This window comes from Lichenostomus cassidix, chromosome 1 (assembly GCF_008360975.1).
Source record: "Lichenostomus cassidix isolate B80296 chromosome 1, HeHo_3.0, whole genome shotgun sequence".
NCBI classification, from domain to species: Eukaryota; Metazoa; Chordata; class Aves; order Passeriformes; family Meliphagidae; genus Lichenostomus; species Lichenostomus cassidix.
Window position 1 is genome coordinate 72116966 of NC_139479.1, and position 22707 is coordinate 72139672.

The following is a 22707-nucleotide window of genomic DNA, read 5'->3' on the forward strand; positions in this document are numbered from 1 at the left end:
CACAGAGGTAGGACAATTGCATTGCTTTTTCTGTTTATTTGTTTTTGGGTTGGTGTTTTTTTTCTTTGTTTGCTTTTAAGCTACCTTATTTACAGAGGAGGAGTTGCCATTATCTGAAAGGTTTTAGCAAGCCTGCTGCCCAGCGCTAAAAGGTCTTGGAGTTCTTAAGGCCACATGCTCCCAGCCTGGCCTCTGTGTTATAACTTTCTCTGCAGTGTGGTAATTTTGCCCTAGCACATTTCTGCAGCGCCAAGAGCTGTGTACATGCAGGGTTCTGCTGCCCCACTGCTTGTTCCAGCAACACGAAACCAGGAGTGCCGCTGTGAAACACTAATCGCTCCATGGCGCTGCGGCTGCGTGCACTCAGTGCCGTGGGATCTTGTATCCACAGCTCCCAATGGCCTCAGCTTTCACACTTCTTATTCACCCTTGATTTCTTCTTTAAACCTGATACAGTATTTAACTTCTTAATCTATGGTTTCAATAACATTCTACTAAACTGAGTTTACAGTGAATGGTTGACTACTGTGTCAAATGTTTTCTTTAAATGTATCAATGAGCCACACTTTTATTCAAATAGGACTTCTGAATAATTAATAATCTCTATGAATATGGTAATTGCAGTTGTGTTGCCAGAAAGAGAGTCATTTGCACTGGGACCGAGGCTCAAAACTTTTCTGCCAAGTGCATTTCAATCTTCAGCGAAGTTAAGAAATAACGTCCAGAATACACAGATGAGTCGATCCTGCTGCTGCCTTTATTGCTGGGAACAAATTCATTTACATCTGAGTGAGCAGATTCAGTGTTTGAGATTCAGGCAACCTTGTTCGCACGTGAGAAAAAATTCTAAAAATTGTAAGAAATCTTCACGCCATTAATCAGCACTCCACTGTTTGTTTCCTGTCCTTGATAGTGTTTTTTCAGTTTAAATCACCTTTGGAATTCTTGGATCTCTTCTCTTGTGAACAGTGTTTCAGGCATCTGTCTCCCTGCTCAGTGCCAGTTGTACTTTTCCATACCATTTGGAAACACAGCTCTTTCTTCTTTTGCATTTGGGATCTTAGTGTTGTTTTCAGCAAAGCCAGTGAACTCATCGTCTTCAAATTTAGAACTATTACTGCTGCTTCTCAGAATAGTCTTTGGATTAACTGTAGCTGCATATTCCCTAATCAGACATGCACAGCATATGCCACCTTATAGAATAAATAATTGTATTCACCAGTCAATAATTGCTGGTAGCTTTCTGGAGAAAATGTCAAAAAACAAATACATTGATGCAGAATCTGACTCATTTTTTATACCCACAAGGTTCAACTTTGAGCCTAGCCCTGCTCACATGCACAAGGGAGTATGTGGGGGAGAGAGAGATTCTGTGGTTTCATTATGTAGCTCATCTACCTGTCTGGACTAGGCAGGAGAAAGCACTGGAGCAGGATGGTTATTCCTGCTCAAACAGCAGAGCTGTCAGGCACAACCATGTGGTGCTGCAGCTTTGCCTTTCTGCACAACAGGCATCCTGGATGCAAAAATAAATTTAAAAAAAAACCAAAAAAACCAACCATGAAATAGCTGGCTTTTCCTGTGGAGTCTTAAATAAGACTTACTTATTGTTATATTCCTGTCTGGCCTTCTTCTCTGCAGGTCACACTTTTAAAAGCTGAACTCCTCTATAGCCTGAGCACAGATACCTGAGAGGAGGAGTCAGGTATCCCATGGCTCTGCAGCTTGCCCTGTCTTTAAGGAACAGTGGCACGTGTGGGGGGAAAATACCTGTCTCTGTTCATTTTAATAGAGGGCCATAAAAATAAATTCTGGAATTCTGCTTCTTTCTAGCAGTGGCTTCTGTATGCTTTGGGATGGCCCTTTGAAATATGCTTCTCCCAGTCTTCTTACATCTCACTTCTCTTTGCTGCTTTGCTGCTTGGTTTGGGCTTGTCTTTGTTTTGTTGTTTTCTTTTTTTTTTTTTTTTTCTTCTTGCTAACATGTCATGCCTTTTATTTCATCTGAAGAACAGATTTCAGTTTACATCGAGAGCTTTAATGCAATTAAATAACTTTGTTTCAAAATGAGAATGCAAATAAGGCAGGGAAGGAAGATATTGCAGAATTATTAGTTTAAAAACATTGTGAGGGGAAGTTTAAGCCTTAAGTCAGCAAAAAAAGACTTGCACTAGCTGACTACTTAGACTCAAGGTGAAAAATGGGCACAGAGAGCTATATATGGCAAGTTGGACTTCTCAAACTAAATTCATGGTAGAAAAATACTTTGGTAAAATTCATTCAGCTTTTAATTTATTTCCATTTGCTGGATTATTTTGAGAGCACTGGAGAAGAAAATATTGAATCATTCTTCAGTCATATTTCTTTTAATTACTTCTGTTGTGGCTTATTCCACCAGTTTAAGAGTAAAAATGCTTTTCTTTCCTCTCGAGTGATTTTGTAAGATTACGTTTCGCTTATGACACTGAAATTAGCTTTGCAATCTGGAGCTTAATGGATGAAACTATTTTCTGAGGGAAAGGTATCATAATTAGTTTTGTGTTTAGCTGAACATGGTAATTTATATGTATGTATGTATATGCACATATAAAAAAAATATAGATAGCATGGTTAAACTGGAGATTTCTAATACAGCATGTGGCATCAGGCCTTGCTAATGGCTGTATTAAAGTGAAATATCCAAGTTGCTACTTACAGGAACTTTGATCTTGAATAATTTTAGAAATGAGACTTTTTAAAACTGTGTTTAAAATATGATTTAAAAAATATCACAATAGGCAGAGTGAATATGGTTCAGTTTTATTCTTGATCTCAAAATCAATTCTACTTATCTGCATGTTTGATTTGAGCCTCCTGTGAAAGCCAGTTGTTTCTGGGGATCTCTTAGTACCAGCAAACATTTCACTGGTTTCCTAGCCTACAGTTTCACTCACTTGATAGAAACCTGTTTCTTCTCCCCACCCCTGTCCAGGAATTGCTGTCAGACTTTTACAACACCAATTGTAACCACATGCCTTATTTGCTTATGCTCAAGCCCTGGAAGTTCTTGCTGACTTTCTGTGCCAGAAAATGATCTACCTGGGAAACAGGCTGTGGTATAAAATTTTGATGTTCCTACATGTTATATGCTGTACCTGCACTCATAAGTGTAAAAAAAAACCAAAACAAAAGCTCGTGAAGGCTTCTTACTTCTGAAATAGTAAGCTCATTCCTCATGCTTACTAATTACAAAGAGAATTTGTGTGGTTATTTACTGTTTTTCCTGATTCCTTTTGAAGAGAATTATGATATATTGCTACTTACAGCTGAAGCATTTCTTTCTCTAAAACAATCAGAATGAGAGGTTCACAACAAAGGAAGGTTCACATAGGAAGGTGGAATGTAAAATACTGGGGTTTTTTGCCTATTCATAAATATATTTAAGGAAGTCATTCTCCAAAAGGAAAGCAATTTTCAAGCCACTTCAATGATTTTTTTTGTAAAAATCAGCATGAAAAATACAAATATTTTGAGTATATCTTCGCTCAAGTAAATTTTGACTCATTGTAAAGATTTCCACCAGAGAGCTTTCAACTCTAGGAGAGAAGTCAATTTCAGAGAGATTCTTTATGCTGTCCTCACCTTTTTCTCCAAAAGGCTCATGCGAGGGAGCAAACTGAATAAATTAAAACACCAGAGCTTACACAACAAACAGCACATGTGCTGTCTTAAAAGGAAAAGATGTCTGAAGTCATACTGGCCGTGATTGAATGTTCTACAAATATGTCCTATATTTGGTGTATTTGTGCACAAGGCATTTTATTTCAGCCATCTTTGGGAGCAATTTTAACACAATCTTACCTATGTTGCACTCACATGTGGTTTGTGTTACCTGCAATAGTGGATTGGTCCTCAAAAACTACTCCCTGGGTGGATTTTCTGTTGGATTCTTTATAATGCTAAAATTTGATACCAAAACTTGAACTGGTATTGTGCAAAAATAGAAGAGTACTTAGAGAGTTGGACCTCCTCTTCAAGCTGAAAATCTGTCAAAATGTGTTCTGGGTGTCCCTGGGTGCCTTGGCCACAAGAATCATGTGTTTCTTAATTCTGTGTTTCTGATGCTCCCTCGTTCTGACATCTTAGAAAAAAGCTCGGTCAGAAATTAAATGTGGGATAGTTACAGGGCATGAATTATGGCTCGCATGATGTTGCTGCTTATTTCTATCTACTGTTTAGTATACTTTTGCTAAATCTATTTGATCTCTCTGTGTCTTTCTGTGCAGGTTACAAAAGTACGATCTCTTGCAACCCTTAGGATAGGAGCAAGGTAAAGATCAGCAGAAGACCTGGGGTCTGCCAAGTCCTGCTATTGCACTTCTGTAAATCTGGACAGTGTACAGTGCTTTAAATTAGGTGCTGCCTGGTCTGTGAAGAGTTTTTGGAAGGACCAGGAAGTACTGTTACGACATTTCATTACTGTTTGATTCTCTCATGGTCTCTAAAATCTTTCCTTTATTGTCTTTTCCCAGGAGAAAATTAGCTATTTGAAGTATTTAAGTTGCTGTTCTTTCCAGGAAAACAGGAAATAATACTAATGTGTTAATCTTTAACTTGTAATGGGATGTGCTAGAGTAATGTGACCCTCCAAAGTGCTTGGGGCATCCTGTAGGCTTTGTCCACGTGATGTAGTGTGGGAAGCCTGACTTAAATCCAGCCTGGGTAAAGTGAAATAATAGTAGATACTTTCCAAGTTTTATTGGTTTTCTACACAATTTCTAATAGCCTTGATGATACCTGAACAGTGTCAGATAATTTTCTAATGTAAAAATCCCAGTTTAATATGTCTGTACATACATTCCCAGTGTAAGCACCTGTTGCTCCTTGCCTTTTTGTACTCTGTCAGGATGTGCATTCTGTGTGTACCTAACTGCGTTGGACTGTGCACCCTGCACAAAAGCCTGAATAAATGGGTTTTAACATTCATCCGAAGAATCACTATTCATTTGATGATCAGTGATGCTAGGTGATTTTCCTTCACTTCTCTGAGAAGTTTTAATTCATTTTGTAGCACCAATCTGAAGTGGAGTTTCCAGGTAAACAGCTTGTGCTGTGACCAGGTAAGCCAATGAGAGGCTTTATTTGCAAAGAATGGATTACTCTCGAAGGAAAAGACAGCTAGCAATTAAGGAAGCTGTTAATTGAACAGATAGATACCTGAATTATTCTCAACCCCAGCTAGCACCCTGTAGGTGGATAGGGCGAGCTGTGGGTCATCGCCAGGCTCCTGCTGAAAGCCCTGCAGAGCCTGGGGCTATCTAGGAGGAAGCCTCCCCTGCCTCTGATTGGCACACCAGGACACCACCAGCTGAAGCAAGACCCTGACTCGGCCCTTGGAAAACACGGTTTGCATTTAGGATGCCAAGAGAAAAAAATCCAGAGCTGTGTAGTTTCAGGGTCTGCTTTGCACATACAGGCCAGCACTGGGGTCTCAGAACCAGCTTGCTCAACATTTCAGTGATTGTTTAAAACTGCTTCTGCAGCCTCCTTCTCCTTGTGTGACCCATGGTAGGGCTAGAGATGTTCCTGGTGCTCAGGGGACCAAGGCACAGTGGCCTTCATGAGCTTTATGTCTACCAAGTGTTTCTGCAATAGCTGCTGCTTGGAGCAACCTTCTTTAAGGCTTTGTTTGCTTCAGGTACCAATACTGAAAGGTAGTAAGACCCTTTTGTGAAAATACATCTTCAGTACCACCTCAAAATCTTCCTGAAGATTTTGCCTTGTTCTGCCCTTGCTGCCTAGGATGCTTTTTAGCTTCTCTTGTCAGTGTTGAAGTGCTCTGATGGAAATCTTGCAGAGGGGGAATTGGGCAAGATGAAGTGTACTTTAGCAGCCAGATTTAAAAACAGAAACATGAAAATAGAGAGTGATACAATGAAAGCTGTGGGCTCCCTGTGACTATTGATTGTAGCATTGTGGCTACAATCTGGCCTGGTCTGGCTCTGACAGGAGGGATTGGCAGCTCGTTAGCTGGAACATGCAGGTTCACACCTGCTGCTAGTAGCTGGGGGAGCTGGTCTGGGAAGGGATAGCAGCTCTCTTCTGGCAGCTGTTGGAACAGGCTGGGAACAGTGCTTCCTCGGCTGCAGCAGCCACTTTGGATGAGACTAAATGGCTGGAAATGGTCACAGTCTTCCCTTTGGGGTGGGGGGTGGGTGGCAGTCCTGCCTCTGGTCAGACCCTGGAGGTTTCTCAGTCACCTCCTGGCAGTCAGGATTTTGCCTTGGTGAGGTTATTGGAGTTGCAGATTGGTATTCACCTGTAGGAAAAGATCTGTCTGAAGTGTTGTAGAAGAGTTGTGTGATGAAAAATGCTGTCCTGCAAGGCAAGGAGAGTGTGAATTCAATTGTGCCTATGAATAGCTGGCATTAAAGAGCAGTGCCTGGTCTGTAAGGCAGGAAGCAACTTGAGTGCCACTTGAAATGGTGTTCTCCTTCCTTGTCCCTCTCTCCTCCATGCTATTTCCACACTTGATGGCTGGCCAGTAGCTTTGCTTGTCCTTGCAGAAGTTCATCCTGGCTCTTTTCTCTAAATTCACGAGTGGTCTTTGCATCTGTGACTGCAGCAGGGTGTGGATTTGGACGCAGCTGAGCTGCAGGTGGCCTGGGCCTGGTGGGCATGCAGTCCCTGGGGTGCAGACACCTCACTGCCCTGACTGCAGAGGGCAATATTGTAAACCCACAGCCATTTGGGGTTTTCCTCCCAGTTTTTGTGATGGTCTGACTGAAGTTCAGACCACTTTTCTTTCCATAGTTGATGTGCTCTGACAAGTTAGTGAGTGGAGACCTGCATTACTCCTACAGCAGCACTTGCTGGCCCTCAGCTGGGGGCAGGTATGCCATTAAATCAGTTTTAAATGTCAAAAGGTGGGGTGAACAAGTTAAGTTTCATTAAAGGTCTGATCTGGATTTAGAATAGGGTAGCAGCCCCATTTCCTGGCAGCACGTGGCATGCTAACACTTTCCATTTTTACCATGCTGACGTTTTCCTTTTTCCAAAATAACCCTATAGATGTAGCCCATGCCAATGGTGAACAGCTTTGCTGCAAATTATGGCGCAGAGTTTCAGCAATAATTAAATCACTTTGTTGCAGAGGAACCAAGGGAAGCTCATTTAATCAGGTAGTAAATAAACAAAAAAATAAATATAACATCATCCTCTCTGCAGTTGCTGGAGCATCTGCCTCTCCTCACCATGGTGACCGTGATGAGACCAGGGCAGAGCCTCAGCCTGCGAACATTGGGGGCAGGTTAGTGCTGAGGGTAACCATGGTCTGCACCCCCCAAAAAATCCAAAATGTTTAATTGTGTTTGAGACCCAGCAGCTCTGTGTTTATAGGCAGTCTGCAAACATGTAGCTCATGCTAGGGTCCCCAACAACTGCTGGAGGTGACTGCAGTGGGAGGACAAGTAGGAAAACACACTGCCTGAGACAGGGTGTTCTGCTACTGAATCCAGTTCACTTTTTTTTTCCTCACCAGGGAAAATAGATTTTCTATTCCTAAAATTGGTAAAACATAAAATCCAGGTTTGTGCATGCCTGAAAGTTTTGTAGAGTTGGATGAAACCCAAAAATTCCTTCTCCTAGGCACCCTGACCAGATCCCAATGCAATGTTCCCCCTTTCAGACCACTTCCTAAGGGTTGGAATGTTGGGTCACCCAAACCACCGCTGGAGCTCTGGTTCCAGGGTGCAATCGGGGATCTCTGTAAGGTGAGCCCTGCTGGCATATGGAACCTGCCTGGAGAGCATTGGCAGCTCCTTATCCCCCACACTCCTCTTGCTTACGCTTCACCCAGCTCATGTAAATTAATAGCAGCGTTGAATTTCCGTCATATCTACCTGCTGCTCTTGGCAGTTCAGCTGGGAAAGAAAAAGCCTGACTGTTGCTATAGAGACCATCAGATGGAGTGATACCAGAACATCTTCTGCACCACTGCCACCGAGTGCTCACATGTGTTTTGGCACCTGGCTGTTGGCTGTGCTGGGAGTGGGACACCCCTGCTCCTCAGGCCACCCCTGTCCTGCCCTGCGGGACTCAGGGAGGACTGATCTCCTGAGTCTCCTACAAGCTGGATTTATGCAGGTCTTCCTCAGCCTGAGCTTTTCCCAAGCTCTCCTTGAACAGGCTTGTGGGTTAGACATGTCCCCAGGGATGGGAAGGGAAATGCAGGGCAGCAGGTCCTTCCTGGTGCTGGTTGTAGGATTCTGGGAGCCTGCTGGGAAGGCTCAGTGAAACAGGGTGTGCAACAAAGCAGATCAGTGGAGGCAGCTTCAACCATTTTCTGGTTCTGCCATGCCACGTGTCTCAGGAGTGGGTCCTGAGGTTACAGAACACAGGATCTCTGGTGACACTGAAGAGCAGGATGATGGTGGTGTTTAATGCTTGCGGTCACAATGTGCCCAGTTCCATGCCAGATTTTTCTCTACAGTCACAGCAAAGGGGGTAGTTTATGCACAGGGACATAAAATCTCTAAATGTCTCTTCCATTTCTTCAGCACAGAATGAGCTCAAAGGTCCTGCAAGGCTGGAGGATACTGCCCAGAGCAGCCCAAGTGACACTTTGTCCTGCTTGGAAATGGTTTTGCCAGGAGCATCCCTGTGTGTTTGTACAACAGCCTCTCCTTAGCTTCTCCAGACAAGGTCATGCATGTTGTCAAGTTCAGGTTTCAGCTCCAGGATGACTGACAGAGCCCTTTCATCTCCAGTGTCACAACACTTCAGCCTGCATCAGGGGCTGCTGTGATGCCTGTCAGGCTCACAGGCATTTTGTTAAAGCTTTTGCAAGAGAAATTTGTAAACTGGTGACAGGCTCTCCAGGCCTGCCTTGCATGTGATGCAGGCAGATCTCATAGGATTTAGGGAATTGACTGAACTGGGGAAACTCATGGTTCTTGATCAGCTCAAGGGAGAAAGCAGAGAGCTACAAAGAAGAAGCCTCAGGTAGTGGTATGACCACTATCCAAAGAGAACAAACCAAGAACATAAAATCACCAGCAGCTTGATGTTTTGAGAAAAAAAAAGGTTGTATTTGGCATTCTTGAAGCAATCTAAAAAACTGAAATCCAACCTGTGCTAGCAAACCACCGATGAAGAAGCCAGCATGTCTATGGACATGGCGAATCACACTTGTGGCTGTATAACTCTCAATTATCCAGCATCCCAGTTTCCTCAAAAATGAGGAATGAGCATAACCATGGTAGTGGCTGTGAGGTCTCACCGAAGACAAGAGTTACAGCTCCTCACCTCAGATCATTGATCCATCTCTTTCCACCAGAGATGTGATCATCCACGGTGATTGCTCTCTTTGCTGAAGCTGCAAGCACTGATTTACTGAAAAGTAGCTATGACAATTCAAACCGCTTCAGAAAAAATGATGTCCTTCCATGTGGAGAAGGTAAGGGCTCAGTTGAGCTGGAGGCAGTGGGAGCACCTGGGCCTGAATTCTGACAGCAAGGCACCAGAGTTTCACTTTAAGGAAAATGCTAGTGGTCACAACTAATGAAGGGTAACACTGTGTTGCTCATCCTTTTGTTTATGACAGCTACTCATTTTATCTGCATTCATGTCATCCCACTTCATTCCTCATTGCAGGGCTGTCAGGATGCTCCTGTACCCACAAATGGGGAGCGAAGTAAATGGGTCCCAGCGAGTTTGGACTGCCAGGCCTAGCCAGGCAAGTGTATTTTGAGGACTCACTTTTTCACAGCTAATGGAACATTCTGCTGAATCTCTGCATTCATCAGAATAGCTCATAACTATTCTATTCTAAATTCTATTCTGTTCTATTTACCCCTGCAGTATCCAGAGCTAGGCCACACTAACGATTATGCAATGGAAGACAAATAAATATGTAGCAGTACCTAAAAGGAGACTAGGTCCACTGGCACAATGTCTAAATCCAGAATTTGCTACTATAAATGACTGATGTGTCCTCTGCACCCCAGAGTTTTTTACTTGGTCAGCACAATGAAGGGAAAGAGCCTGTTAAATACTAATTAGTACCTTAGAAATGAAGTGATAATCTATAATCATACATGTTTATAAATGGTCCCGCATGACACCCTTACCTCCCAGTTAAAAATATGTATATTTGATGGCTGGCCTATTCAGTGGATAAGGAATTGGCTGGATGGATGCAGCCAATGCCTCAATGCCCAGGTGGAGGCCAGTGAGGGGTGGTGTCCCTCAGAGCTCTGTCCTGCGACCAGTGCTCTTTATTACCTTCATCAGGGACACAGACAAAGGGACTGACAGCACCCTCAGCAAGTTTGTATACAGCACATATTTGGGGGCTGCAGGTGATGTACCTGAAGGATAGGATGCCATTCAGAGGGAAGTTCAACAAGTCCAGGTGCAAGGTGCTGCACCTGGGTCAGGGCAATACTAGAGATGAGTACAGATCAGGAGAACTTACTGAAAGAAGCCCTGTGGAGATCTGGGGTTTCTCATAGAAGAAAAGCTGGACATGAGTCAACAATGTGCACTCACAGCCCAGAAAGCTGCTTGTATCCCACTTGTGGCCAGCCGAGTGAGGGAGGGGTCCCTGTCCTTGTGAGACCCCACCTGGAATGCTCCTGCATCCAGCCCTGGGGTCCTCAGCTCAGGAAAGACATTGACCTGTAAGAGCAGGTCCAGAGGGTCACAGAGAAGATCGGAGGGCTGGAGCACCTCGCCTTTGAAGACAGGCTGAGAGAGTGGGCATTGCTCAGCCTGGAGAAGAGAAGGCTCCAGGGAGGCCTTATAGCACCTTCCAGTACTGGAGGATTATAAATAGAAGGGAAAGGGACTCTTTATATGGGCAGATAGGACAAGGGGCAATGGTTTTAAACTAAAAGAAAAGAAAACAGGTTTAGATTAGATGTTAGAAGAAATTCTCCACTGTGACAGGGGTGAGGCACTGGAACAGGTTGCCCAGGGAAGCTGTGGATGCTCCATCCCTGGAGGTGTCCAAGGCCAGGCTGACCAGGTCCAGTGAAAGGTGTCTCTGCCCATGGCAAGGGGTTTGGGACTAGGTGATCTTGGAGGTCCCTTCTAAACCAAACCTTTTTATGATTCCATGTTTGAAATGGTTCCAATTTACTCAAAGTGTGCAGCTTTGTTGTGAATGTAGGAACACAAAGCTGTCTATAACTCACTGCTAAATGCTTTAGAGATTTTTTTTATGAAACAAAACCAGCCCATCCATGAGGAAAATGAATCTTTATTATTTTTCTCTAAAAGCAGAATCCACGTACATGGTTTTTTTTATGGTTTAAAGGCAGTTTTAAGATGTGAATAGTCACATCACAGAAACAATACAGAACAACCAGTGAAGGAATGAAGAGTCAGTTTGACAACTGCTTTATCAGGTAGCCCAAACATTATTTTTACCTAATGGTTTTCCAAAGCGGACTTCAGGACAGTATTAAAGTCTCACCTACTCAACACAAATACAGAGATAATGACTGGGAAAAGAACTACAAAATACAATTATTGCTGCTGTATCTGCATTGTTTCCTTGCAGGATACTCTATAGTACGCTGGGAAAAGAGTTTTTAAATTTCAGTTTGATTAAGATAATTCAGGTAAATAGGAAATAACCAACCAGCCAATCTCACATGGTTAATTTATGAGACCAAAAGAAAATGGGTTGCTCTACAAAAAAGTGGAGAGGTTTCATTTTATAAGGCGAAGAGTATATTATTATACGTTGAAACACAGAGGATGGATGTGCTTAAATATCTAAGTAAATTTGTTTTGTATGTGTTCCCAATGTCGCAAAGGGCAATCCTGGCTGAATGACCTGTCAGCACCAGTGAGATCTCCCCTGTGTTAGTGAGGAGGCAGCTCCAGCCCTCCTGCACTTACATGCCTGTCTGACTCAGGTCTTCCCTCCCACCACTAAACCAGCCTACACCTCTACTTCTGCTGAAGTCAGGTGTATGTGTTGGTGCTTGGGAGACTGGGTGCTCTGAGGGCTAGTGAGTGTGAGAGGGAACGGGAACTATTGCAATCATTTAGGTTAAAGGGTAGACAGAGTAATAAACACTCCAAGCACAAGTTATGACAACCCTTTAAGACCTGAAAATGGAAGCTGGAAAATTATTTCAAGCACACTGATAACTATGAACCACACATGGCATTCCATAGTGCTTTTATAAACATCTATGACAACCTTGATGTGCACCAGCCCAGCTCCCTGTACTGCATGGAAAGAAAAACCCAGCACTCAGTAGGATGTTTCCCCTGCGAATGCACATTTCCCATGTGATTGGGTGCCTAGGTCACCAGCTTCTGATGAAACCTTGAGAATTGTATTTCAGAACATCTAAAGATGAAGCCTGAACATCTCTCACATTACTGAGCGAAAGGTTAGCTGGAAAAGCGATTTAATACAGATAATTCTAGGTTTAGTTACATGATTAGTCTAAACAATGTGCCCAAACATATTTAATTTGAACAAAGTTCTTAAACTATGCCTCTCTAAAATTTACAGAGTATATAAAACATGTGATTTGACATTTATAAAACCTCAGCCCTTTTATAGAAAACAAAACAAGGCCATAGAATTTTGTTTTAAGTTTAAATCTATTGGTTTTTCTTCTCAGCATTTTCAGTTCCTATGATAAAAAAAACTTCAACAAACGGCACTCCACCATGGCCTTATAATGCAAGGAATAAATTAGCAAGTCACACTGTAAATAAAAATAAATAATTTCTAAGCTATTTTTACTTTTTTAAAAATGGTCTCTTTAATTGCACAGTATTTTAAATTTTCAGTAGCAATGAAAAGTCAGTTGGGTATTTTACTAAATGCTCCAGAGAGCAGAAAAGCACTGTGTCTCATTTTTCAAGCTTTACACATTGAGAATACCTTGGTCAAACCATCAACTGATGGAACTGATAAATGTTTTGGTAGTCTCTTACTGTGGCAAGATGCTGCAGTATCTCTCACCCAAGGCATTTAGTCTTCTGGCGCTCACCTTTCTGGGGCGAACGCCCCCAGTGTCCCCTTCCAAGTGAGGTACTCTGGTTTACACCAACAGCTTGGATATTTTTGGAAAGGTGCTCACCATTAGCTACAACTTTCACAGCAGAAGTTCATCAACATCTCAGCAACAGTCTGCATCCTCCGAGGCTGCAGAAGTCTCCTTCGAGGGCTTCCCCAGCCCAGCACACCATTTTTTGGGGTGTGACAAGAACACATCAGGCTTTAGGCTCTCCCCAGAGCTATTCTGCAGTGGAGGACCAAGCTACAATTCACACATACCAAAGAGAATGGGACACCTGGAAAGATATGATCTTACCTCAGACCATTAGCAGTATCTTAAACCCACTTGCCAAATGTATGTGTGTATATTTACAAATATATATATTACACATATTTTAAAAAATCAAAGACAACAAAGTGGTTAATACTGTCATAGCCTGGGCATATGTAGCTCACAGTTAGTTGTCTACAGGACATACTTAAAAACTCTGAATATTGGCAACACGTTGTTGTATTGAAAACAGTTGTGGTCAGATGCCTAATGTTTGTGCATAAAAAATACTGTATATCTATATACTATTACTGATGCAGTTATAACAGCTTGGGATTTTATCTAAAAATACAGAGTTTCTGCTAAGTATCAAAACAACTCTCTAGTACTGAAGACAAAGGAAAAGTGTTGCCCTCTTCTTAGCTGAGGGACAGCTCTGACTTGAAGGTACTAAATCCTTCATTGCATCTCTGGCACTCAGCTGGGGCCAAGACAGTATTACTGAATTACCTCTGTTATTTAAGTATTATGGGAGGTTACAGTTCAATTTGCATCAATGCAATTACATAGACAAAGGTAGTATTTGACCAGTATCACTGCATCTGTGTTTGTTACTGGTGTCCTCTTTAAAAGTTGTTAAATATACAGACTGATCTCCTCATCATGGAGGAGTTCACACACAATTCCTCAATGTTACCACAGAACACAAAAGGAAGTATCAAGGCAAATGTTTTGCCCACAGTAAATTTCCTTTATCCAACATAAGCGAGTCTAAGGGGAACTAGCACATCATTGCACAACATTAAAATCCACCAAATTACTCCTGCTCTTGTATTTTTAAAGCATTTTCAGTGCTTGTGTACAAAGCACAGAACCTATTACAAGAATTCCCTAGCGATCTCCACCCTTTTGGGGATTCAATACTGCACTGGATGTGTGTGGAGGCAATGGACACTGTGGTAACTCAGGCCTGGGCAGTGCAGCTCACAGTCCCACACACCTCCTCACACTGATATCCCAAAGACTAAACCTGCTGAGCCCCTGCTCTGGGCCAGACTGTGACATGTACATGGCAGGAGCATTCTGGTGCTCACATCACAGGGAAAAACACAAAACACTTCTATTACATAGGCATGTTTCAGTTCATGCTTAAAGGAATTGAACTTTTGGCAAAAGTAAATACCTACATAAAAAATAAATGTAGAAACCCATTAAAACCACAAACATAATAATTGCATTATTAAAACAGCTTCAGCTACACTATGGTGTAGTACTTCAGTGTAATTCTATTTAAACAAATCTTAGTGTACAACTAAGATGAGACCCATTTCCCAGTCCAAACCTCAGCATCAGCGCTGCATCAATCTCTACATTAAAACATGCTCTACGGATGGCGACCAACCAAATCCAGGGAAAAACTGTTGCCACAGGTGAAGAGGTCTTCTCCCTAAACAGACAACGCATGACAGATGGTGTAGAGCCCCTCTGGCCTTGCCATGGGGACAGGCAATGGCAGATCCTGCAGCACACCAGCAGTGGAGGCTGCAGGAGCACCACGTCCTGAATTGGTTTGCTGAACATGGTTCAGATTATTGGATATGTCTATAGCACAATGCTCTTTAGAAGCATGTACTGTATACCCAAACCCTACTTGCTGCAACACATGGTGTCACACAAGTAGTGAAAAGGCCTCGTATTCAAAGGTGCTTGGACATCATTTTCAGGCAGCATTTTACCTTTATTTTAGTGAGTTCCCACTACAAAGATTTTAGAAGGAAGAAGATGCCAATAGTTTATTTTTTCCTTTTAGTATGTGAAATTGAAACAGACACCTAAAATAAATACCTACTTTTACTTGCCTAAATCTATTCTATGTCTGAAATCTCTAATTTTTAAATAAGGGATAAAATGTTGCCCAAAAGACTAGTTATAATTATACATTTGTGTTCCTAGTCTACAAATCAAAATAGTTCTCAGTTAAAAAGATACAATTTGTATCAACAGTAAAAGGTACTTTCTGGTTCTTCAGGGCGTTACTTAAAACTCCAGCAAGTGTACCAAAATTATCAGCTGCAATAGTGTAAACTAGTGACATATTTTTAACACTGAACATTGTTACAACGGATGGAAACCTAAAACTGTTGGCAACTGATCATGTCATGGAAGTACATCTGACATCAATTGCAAAAACTATTTCTATTTTTCATATATATATATAAAACCTTATGAGGTGCTAGTAAAACCCATGACTTTAAACCAGAAATATCCCTTACTAATGCTAAACCAGACTTGGTTTGTCTGTTTCTAAAACTACACAATTTGTGGCAAGAACCAGACCTACACAATGCAAAAAGCAAAAAACTAACTCCAGGAACACATACGGTATCTTTCCCCGCAACCCTCACCTCCCCAGCCAAAAAAAAAAAAAAAAAAAGAAAAACAAAAAAAGAAAAAAGTTTAAGTTACTATTTTGAGCTACAATATCATTACCATAGTGCAGTTAATAAATGTTGCATATCCTGAACACACAAAACCTTTTTTCAGGCCAGCCTTGATAAATAGCAAGAAAAATCAAACAGTATCTTAAATACAAAACTTGCATTGAGATAATTAAATTCATTTAAAAACAGGTAAATATTTTATGAAAAGCATATTTTATCCAGTACAGTTGTGCAGCAATACAAAGGAAAAACATATAAAACAACTAAACAGGGTCCTACAATTTCAGGTCCCCATCTACTGACCAGAAATACACAGAGCTGGGTAACAACACATAGGAACTGAAACAGGGTGGCCTGGTTTGGGGTGGTTCTGAGAATTTGCAGCTTCTCTTAGCTTTCAAGGCAGCTGTAAATTCTCAGTACCTTTGAAAATCAGGCAATAAGGCTTTTACCATACCCATAAATTAGTAAAAAAAAAAAAAAATTCTTCCTCTGTTTGCATCTGATCTTACTAATTGACTGCATCAACAAAAACACATAACTATTTAAACAAAACAAAGAAAGCAATGAAAAGTGCCATACTATAAATTACCAATATATTGTTACCCATTTCACTGTTAACTGGTAACTTAATTATTTGTTTCAAAAAATTAAGTCAGTGCTGTAGTATATCTTTGTTTTCTACAAACAGATGATCACAGCACAAAAAAGCTCACAAAAACAAACATACATCAGACATACTTATGGTGTTGTAAAAAGTTCAGAAACTTGGCTTGAAAATTGGCTTGAAAATTGGCTGCCAGAAGTAGCAAAATCCTCTTTCTGCAGGTTGTTTGAATACCTCACAGCCAAAGGATAAGCATTCAGCAAGTTAAAAAACCAAAACCAAAAATCCCAACAAAATGTAAAATTGATAAGAAAGTGCTGCATATAAACCCCTGATGCACCAAAGATTATAACCAGAGACCACAGATTTTTTTTTAATATATATATATATATATATTAATTTAAACTGGAACATCCTCCAGATGTGAAAATAGTCATTTAAAAAATTTCCAACTAGAACACAAAACATATCTGGTACTTCCAATGCATGGGGCTATACATACAGACTCCATGATACAGTATTTCACATAAATGGATTACTATATAACCTCCTTGCCGAGAAGGAGATCCCAAATGCTATTGTAGCAAACCTCCCTCAGCGTTAGAGCTGAGCTGAAAACTACAAGACACCACAAAGATGCATCATCTCTCAATAACCTAGCTGAGATTTTTCCAGTAGGATGGCTGCAGCGAGCTGCTGAGCGTCCGTCATGTGAGGGTTCTTCTTCATCACCATCCTCACCAGGTCGGGGGGGAAGATGTTGCAGAGGTTAATGTAAACCTTCTCCCGGGTGTCTTGGTGCCGTGGGGGGTCTTGCGGGATTCCACAGTAAGGTACTCGCCAGGTCTGGTCCTGCTGCTCGGGAAGGCTCTGGAAGGCAAACTGCTCGTAGCACGGCTGCGTGGGGTTGCTCGGCAAGGAGTACGTCTGGCGGTAGCCGTAGGCATCCATCCCATAGCTCTGCCTTTCCCAACCTCCCAGCCCTTCCTGGCCAGAGTAAGGCTTTCTGTGTCTTAAAGGAGAGTTTTCGTACAAACGTGAGTCCGAGATGCTGTCAATCCTCGTGGACACGAGGGCTCTCCCCAGATGCAGCGTCTTTGAGTGAGACGAGCTCTGAGATGCGGAGTAATCGTTCGGACAGCTGGAACGAGCCCCGACTGCTGGATGCTGCAGATGCACAGCCATGTATGGAACGGGAGGTTTGTGGTGGTGCTTTGGTTCTTCGTGACTATAGCTCTGCACTCGCGTGAGAGGTTCGTGGTAGCTCTGCAGGAAGGGCTGGGTGTTAAGGCGGCTGTGGGGATGCATATGCTGGCACTTCAAGTTCTCCTCCAGCTGTGGGTCTGGCGAGCTCATGTAAGAGCGGTCGCTGTAGCCCACGTAGGAATCGCTGCTGCCGCAGCTGACGCTCCCCTCGCTGCTGCAGTCAGAAGCTACAGAGCTAATCCTATAATCTGTGTCCAGGGAGAAGCGCCTCTCGGGACTATGCGGACCAGAGATACTGAGATTTGAATACGCGCTCATCATAGAATAATACCCTACATCCACCGGAGACTCACATTTGGGATACTGGTCATAAGGCATTGGTGTTCCATGATTTTTGGTTGCCATCATCACTGTAGGATAATGTCCCTGTGGTCTTTGATCCTGAGGTGGGAAGTGAACTCCGGATGGAAGGCCGTTAGTTAAAGGTGCAGTACTTTGGGGTTTTCCAGCAGAAGAACTTGGTATGCTAACTAAAGAAGGTACAGACCTGGTTTCCAATTTGTTTTTGGTGGGAAGCTTTTCCTCCAAGTCTTGATAGACTTGAGTCCTTATACTAGGATCCGATTGCCTCTTTGGAGCAGCACGCTTCAGCTCTGAAGTGCCATCACTTTTAGTGCTACAGGGAACACTATTGCTTTTTACCAGTCCTCCTTCACTTGTGGTTTTGACAGCTGTGCTTCTAGACATGGCACGAAGTTCATCAGCTACAGATCGCTGAGGCTGATTTCCTCTTTCTGGATGGTAGTATTTGCATTTGTGTCCATAGGTACATTTCTTCCCTATTAATACAGACATAACCAGATTAAAAAAACTTCAAACAAAATGTGTTAACCATCAAATAACAGAAATGCCCCTCATTTAAAGCTTTACTGTTGATTTGAAAGATCTTGCAAACCTTGTGTGCAGCACAGGGTGCACTCTAAGAGCTCCTCTCCTGCTCTGTGGGGAAAAAAAGAGGCAGTGGTAGTGTCCTGCAGCTGATGCTCTGGGAATGCAGACCAACACTACCAGCCAGGTTTTGAGCTGAATGTGGCACTGCCAGGGAGTCTGTACACACCTGCTGTATTGGGCCAAGGCGATATACAGGCAGAAAACTTAACAGGGAAGTCCCACAGTCATAAGGCCAGTGGTTTCAGCTCTGTCAAGATGCCTGTAGGAATGCTCAGTAGCTAAACTTCAGGTAGCTGAATTAATTTTCTGGAAGAAAACCTCAAGATCTCATGACATTAGAAAAGGGCTTCTGGAACCTGCAGAATTTAGGTGTTGATTTGGATCTATTCCAATGAATGATTAATTAAGTTGCTCCTTTAGTCCGACTAGTAGATAGAAATGTTCTCTAAGTAGCACATGAAAAAAAATCTCTTCAGTTTCCACCATAAGCTCAGCATTTCAATCCACCTCAGGTTAAGACAACAATGTCAAAATCAACAGTTTTGGCAGTGTTAAAAGAAAGCAGGAGCTTGGTCTCCAGTCCCAGTACAAAAAAAAATTGATGGGTTAAGTCAAATTACCATATGGACATGGCTGCTTCTTATGTTCTGGCACAATAGGCTTCTTCCTAAGAAAATTGTCCAGACTGGGACCATGGCGGCCAAGGGGATCATCAGGAGGCATAAATCTATAAAGAGAGAAAAAAGTATTACAGAAGCAAACAAGCCTTTCCATCCTCCTCATGCAATGACCAAGAACCTCATGACTATCCTACCCCGTAACCTGCCATCCTGTTGTTTTTAAATCTGGGTACCTCGAGAGCAGTTTTGGAAGGCCATCCTTCTGCTGCAGGTACTGCCCGAGAGGTAGGTCACAGGAACAGACTGTGTGGACACTTCTAGACTGCTACAGACACCTTTGGTTTAGCTCAGATGATGCTTTGCGGCAAAGCAGGGCTGCAGATAACCCATCCCAAAATCAAAAGTAAGGGTGGCAATACAGGCAGCCATTTTTTAGAACACCACTATTAGCTTTGCAAAACTGTGCTGCCTGCCTAGGACTCTTGCATCAGCGTTCAGACACCTCAGTACAAGTGCCTGCTTGGCAGAGCACTGAGTCCCTCCCACTACAAGAAGCCACCAGCAGTAACTGCAGCTGATCTGCAGGCTGAGGTATGAAGTTACTATACATGGATCTAATCACACAGTTGAACTACAGACCTCCTGAGGTTCACTCCAACACAGGTTTTTCTATCATTCTAGGACTTAGGAGTCTAACCACAGTGACTCAGAAATGCTGGCTCTGGAATACTACACCATACATTAACTGGAGTATTATGCCATAGCATACATCAAATATGCATTGGCATACACCAAAAGAGGAAAAAAATAGCATAAAAAGACATAAAAACATTGCTACATAAAGAGAGTTTTGAGTACTTTCAATCAGAAGACCAAATCTATGATTGACTGTTCCTCCTGTTTCCCTACATGTACCTAATGATTTGGGTGCTAGATAAAAAATTCGTACAAAACTTCAAACTGTCGTTTCCTCAATTCTTTTAGTGGCACATATAAAGACAAAATTACTTACTTGTCATTAACAAATGAATACATCAACAAGCGTTCATCTATGAACTTCTTCCATTCTGGCTTTTCATTAGCTAGATCCCTGTAGTTATCATTGGAGACAATGATGCCATCTGACTCGAAGGCCAGCTTCACTATGAATCGGTCATCGTAGCACACCACCCTTCTCCCTTGCACGCGCCGGGATGGCGTGAACACAAGAATCTTCTCCTTTTCTAATTTACGTAAGATTTCTTGATCTACAAGGAATAAGAATCAAAAGTCAAACAAGAAAGAGAAGAAAAATGTGTGTTTAATCTCTAAAGACATTAGACTTCAGGAAGAAAATCCAAGCATTTAGGACTTAAAATGTCTTAGATGGTTATAGTCCAGTGGAAGATGTCCCATATATGATATCTGAACTTACAGTCAGCAGTCAGCTGGCAATACTTTCAAAAAACCCTACAAACAAATCAAAACTTCCTGCTCCACACCATTTCTCTAGGACTAACACAGAGGACCTTGTTCATGCTCCTGTGGTTCAAAAGAAAAACTATTTAATCAAAATACCTGTGCAAAACTCTTCTGGTAGAAGGGGTTGTTTTAAACACCACTGAATAGGACTATACCCAAGTACAGCCATGGCTTTCCCATAGCTGAACTCCTTGGTAAAGACAGACCTTTTTCATCTTTTTCTGGAACCCAACAAGAAACATACTTTTGAAAGAATTCCAGTAGCTCACATTAATGGGACTGTCTCATTTCAGTATGTGCCCATCAAGAGAAGAGATGCCCACAAGGACTAGAAAACCTACATTCTGTACCAGCACTCAGGCTCTTCACAAATGTTAACAGCATGCCCCAGAAAGACCTCTGGGTGTAAAAGATGTAATTTTGTAACCAATAGCAAAAATGGCAATGGTGTTGTTTGGCCTGGTTTTTTTTTTGTTAACACCAGTAATAGTTTAGATTATTTCTTTCCTTGAATGGTTTACACATTTATACATAAATTCTTATCAAAGCCAAACAGATTTCTCCCCAGTCCTCCTAAATATGCGTATTTAGCATTATATGTTATTCCTTCTTGCTCTACAGAGCCTGTCACTCACATATCCAAAAGATTTTTCCTATTCTCTGTGTGGCACCTGGAAATCCCAAGGAGCTTTGACAGAGGGACCTCAGGCTACTCAGGAGGTTGTACCTAGTACTGGGGCACCCACCCCTTATGTTGATTCTCCTTGCTATCACTCTCCTCAGAGCAGACAAGCTATGAAAGAAAAATACACAAAAAACTAGGCAACATCTAAAACAGCAGAAGATGCCTGCATAGTGAATATGAGTCATGGCTCTTAGTAATGGTTAAGATCTCAAATAACTCAACTGTTTTGTAGCACAAGAAACTTGACAGGGAATATGTTCCACCTGGGGGGAAAAAAAAGATTCCAACAGGAAGAAATGCAGTATTAATACTACATACAAGCCATACATTTGATACAAGCATTTATCTGCTTAGTAGAAAAAGCACAAGATTTTAAATTAAATACAGCCTTTTTGTACTCAGCCCCCCCCCCCCTCCCCAATGTGGTAAATTAGGCATGAGAATGTGATAGAAGATTATTTTTTTTCCTGCTACGAAAGAATAAAAAAATCTGCCATGTGATGACTGGCAGGTAGCGGTAAGAAAGATGTGGCTGTTGTTTAGTCCAAGAGGCTTCCCATGAATCCTGACAGGCTAGAATCACCCTCACATTAGTCATCTAGGGCTTTTTCAAAACTCCAGCTGGCCGCGTATTTCAGGTGCGTATCTCTGGAAACAGAGCGTCAGCACTGTGTATTGTACAAGCCTGGCAGCACACAAGCTTCCCGCATCCTTAGAAGAAAACAGAAGATACAATCTTTTTACAGAAGATACAATAACCTGCTCTGATCTTTGTCCTATTTTCAGGGTCCATGATAACACATGGAAAACTGACTTCTCATTGCTAGACAACCTAGCTAGTCAACTGTAGCCTTGCTGCTTTCTTGAAACACCTTTTGGGGCTTCCAGCCCCAGGCACACTTCAAGCAGATGTCACAATTTATTTCTAAGTGGCCAAATTTTTATTATGTAGCCAAGGCTCTTCTCATACCCCAAACACTAGCACAGCAAAAGAGAATGGCTTCAAGAGAAAGGCTCCACACTGCCAGTGCTGACAGGATAACAGCAACTTTCCAAATGTTTCCTTGTGTTAACATGCTATATTCTAGTAGCAACAATTCAAATGGAATGAAGTGTTGAAAAGATCTTTCCAGATATCTGAAAATGCACATGGCAATCAAAACATGCTTCCATATTCTTTTAGAAGTTGCAGCTATTAGTCTCATAAGCTTCCCCTCCTTTAATGCTAGCCATGCTGGGCAACCCCTCCAAAAACCCCCTTCCTCATCTCCAAGTTCTAGAGGATTTTTTAACTCCCAATTCCTTTCTCTTTCAACTTCTGGGCAGATGGAGGATGTCTCTCCAGCCTTCACACAGAACCTGTTAGTCTGATGAAGGAATAAACACCTCTACACCAATTCTTTTTCTACATAAATACATTCAAAATTAAAATTTTCAAGAGTTGTCTACTTGT

General features: G+C 42.0%; 2 protein-coding genes across 4 annotated transcripts in view; one reads left to right on the plus strand and one right to left on the minus strand.

The window, feature by feature from the left end:
• Positions 1–4965, plus strand: part of RDX (radixin) — a 45549-nt gene extending 40584 nt beyond the window's left edge. Inside the window, exon 15 of the mRNA XM_085063702.1 lies at positions 4266–4965. Coding sequence (XP_084919828.1) covers positions 4266–4302 — 37 coding nt within the window. The 3' untranslated portion in view covers positions 4303–4965. The remainder of the gene's footprint in view (positions 1–4265) is intronic.
• A 6257-nt stretch (positions 4966–11222) lies between these two features.
• The window catches only part of ZC3H12C (zinc finger CCCH-type containing 12C), a 44986-nt gene continuing 33501 nt past the window's right edge, over positions 11223–22707 (minus strand). For all 3 annotated transcript variants that reach the window (XM_085063731.1, XM_085063721.1, XM_085063712.1), the window contains exons 4-6: positions 20121–20355; positions 19109–19215; positions 11223–18376 (exon numbers count right to left, since the gene is read on the minus strand). In XM_085063731.1, coding sequence (XP_084919857.1) covers positions 16980–18376; positions 19109–19215; positions 20121–20355 — 1739 coding nt within the window. In that variant the 3' untranslated portion in view covers positions 11223–16979. The remainder of the gene's footprint in view (positions 18377–19108; positions 19216–20120; positions 20356–22707) is intronic.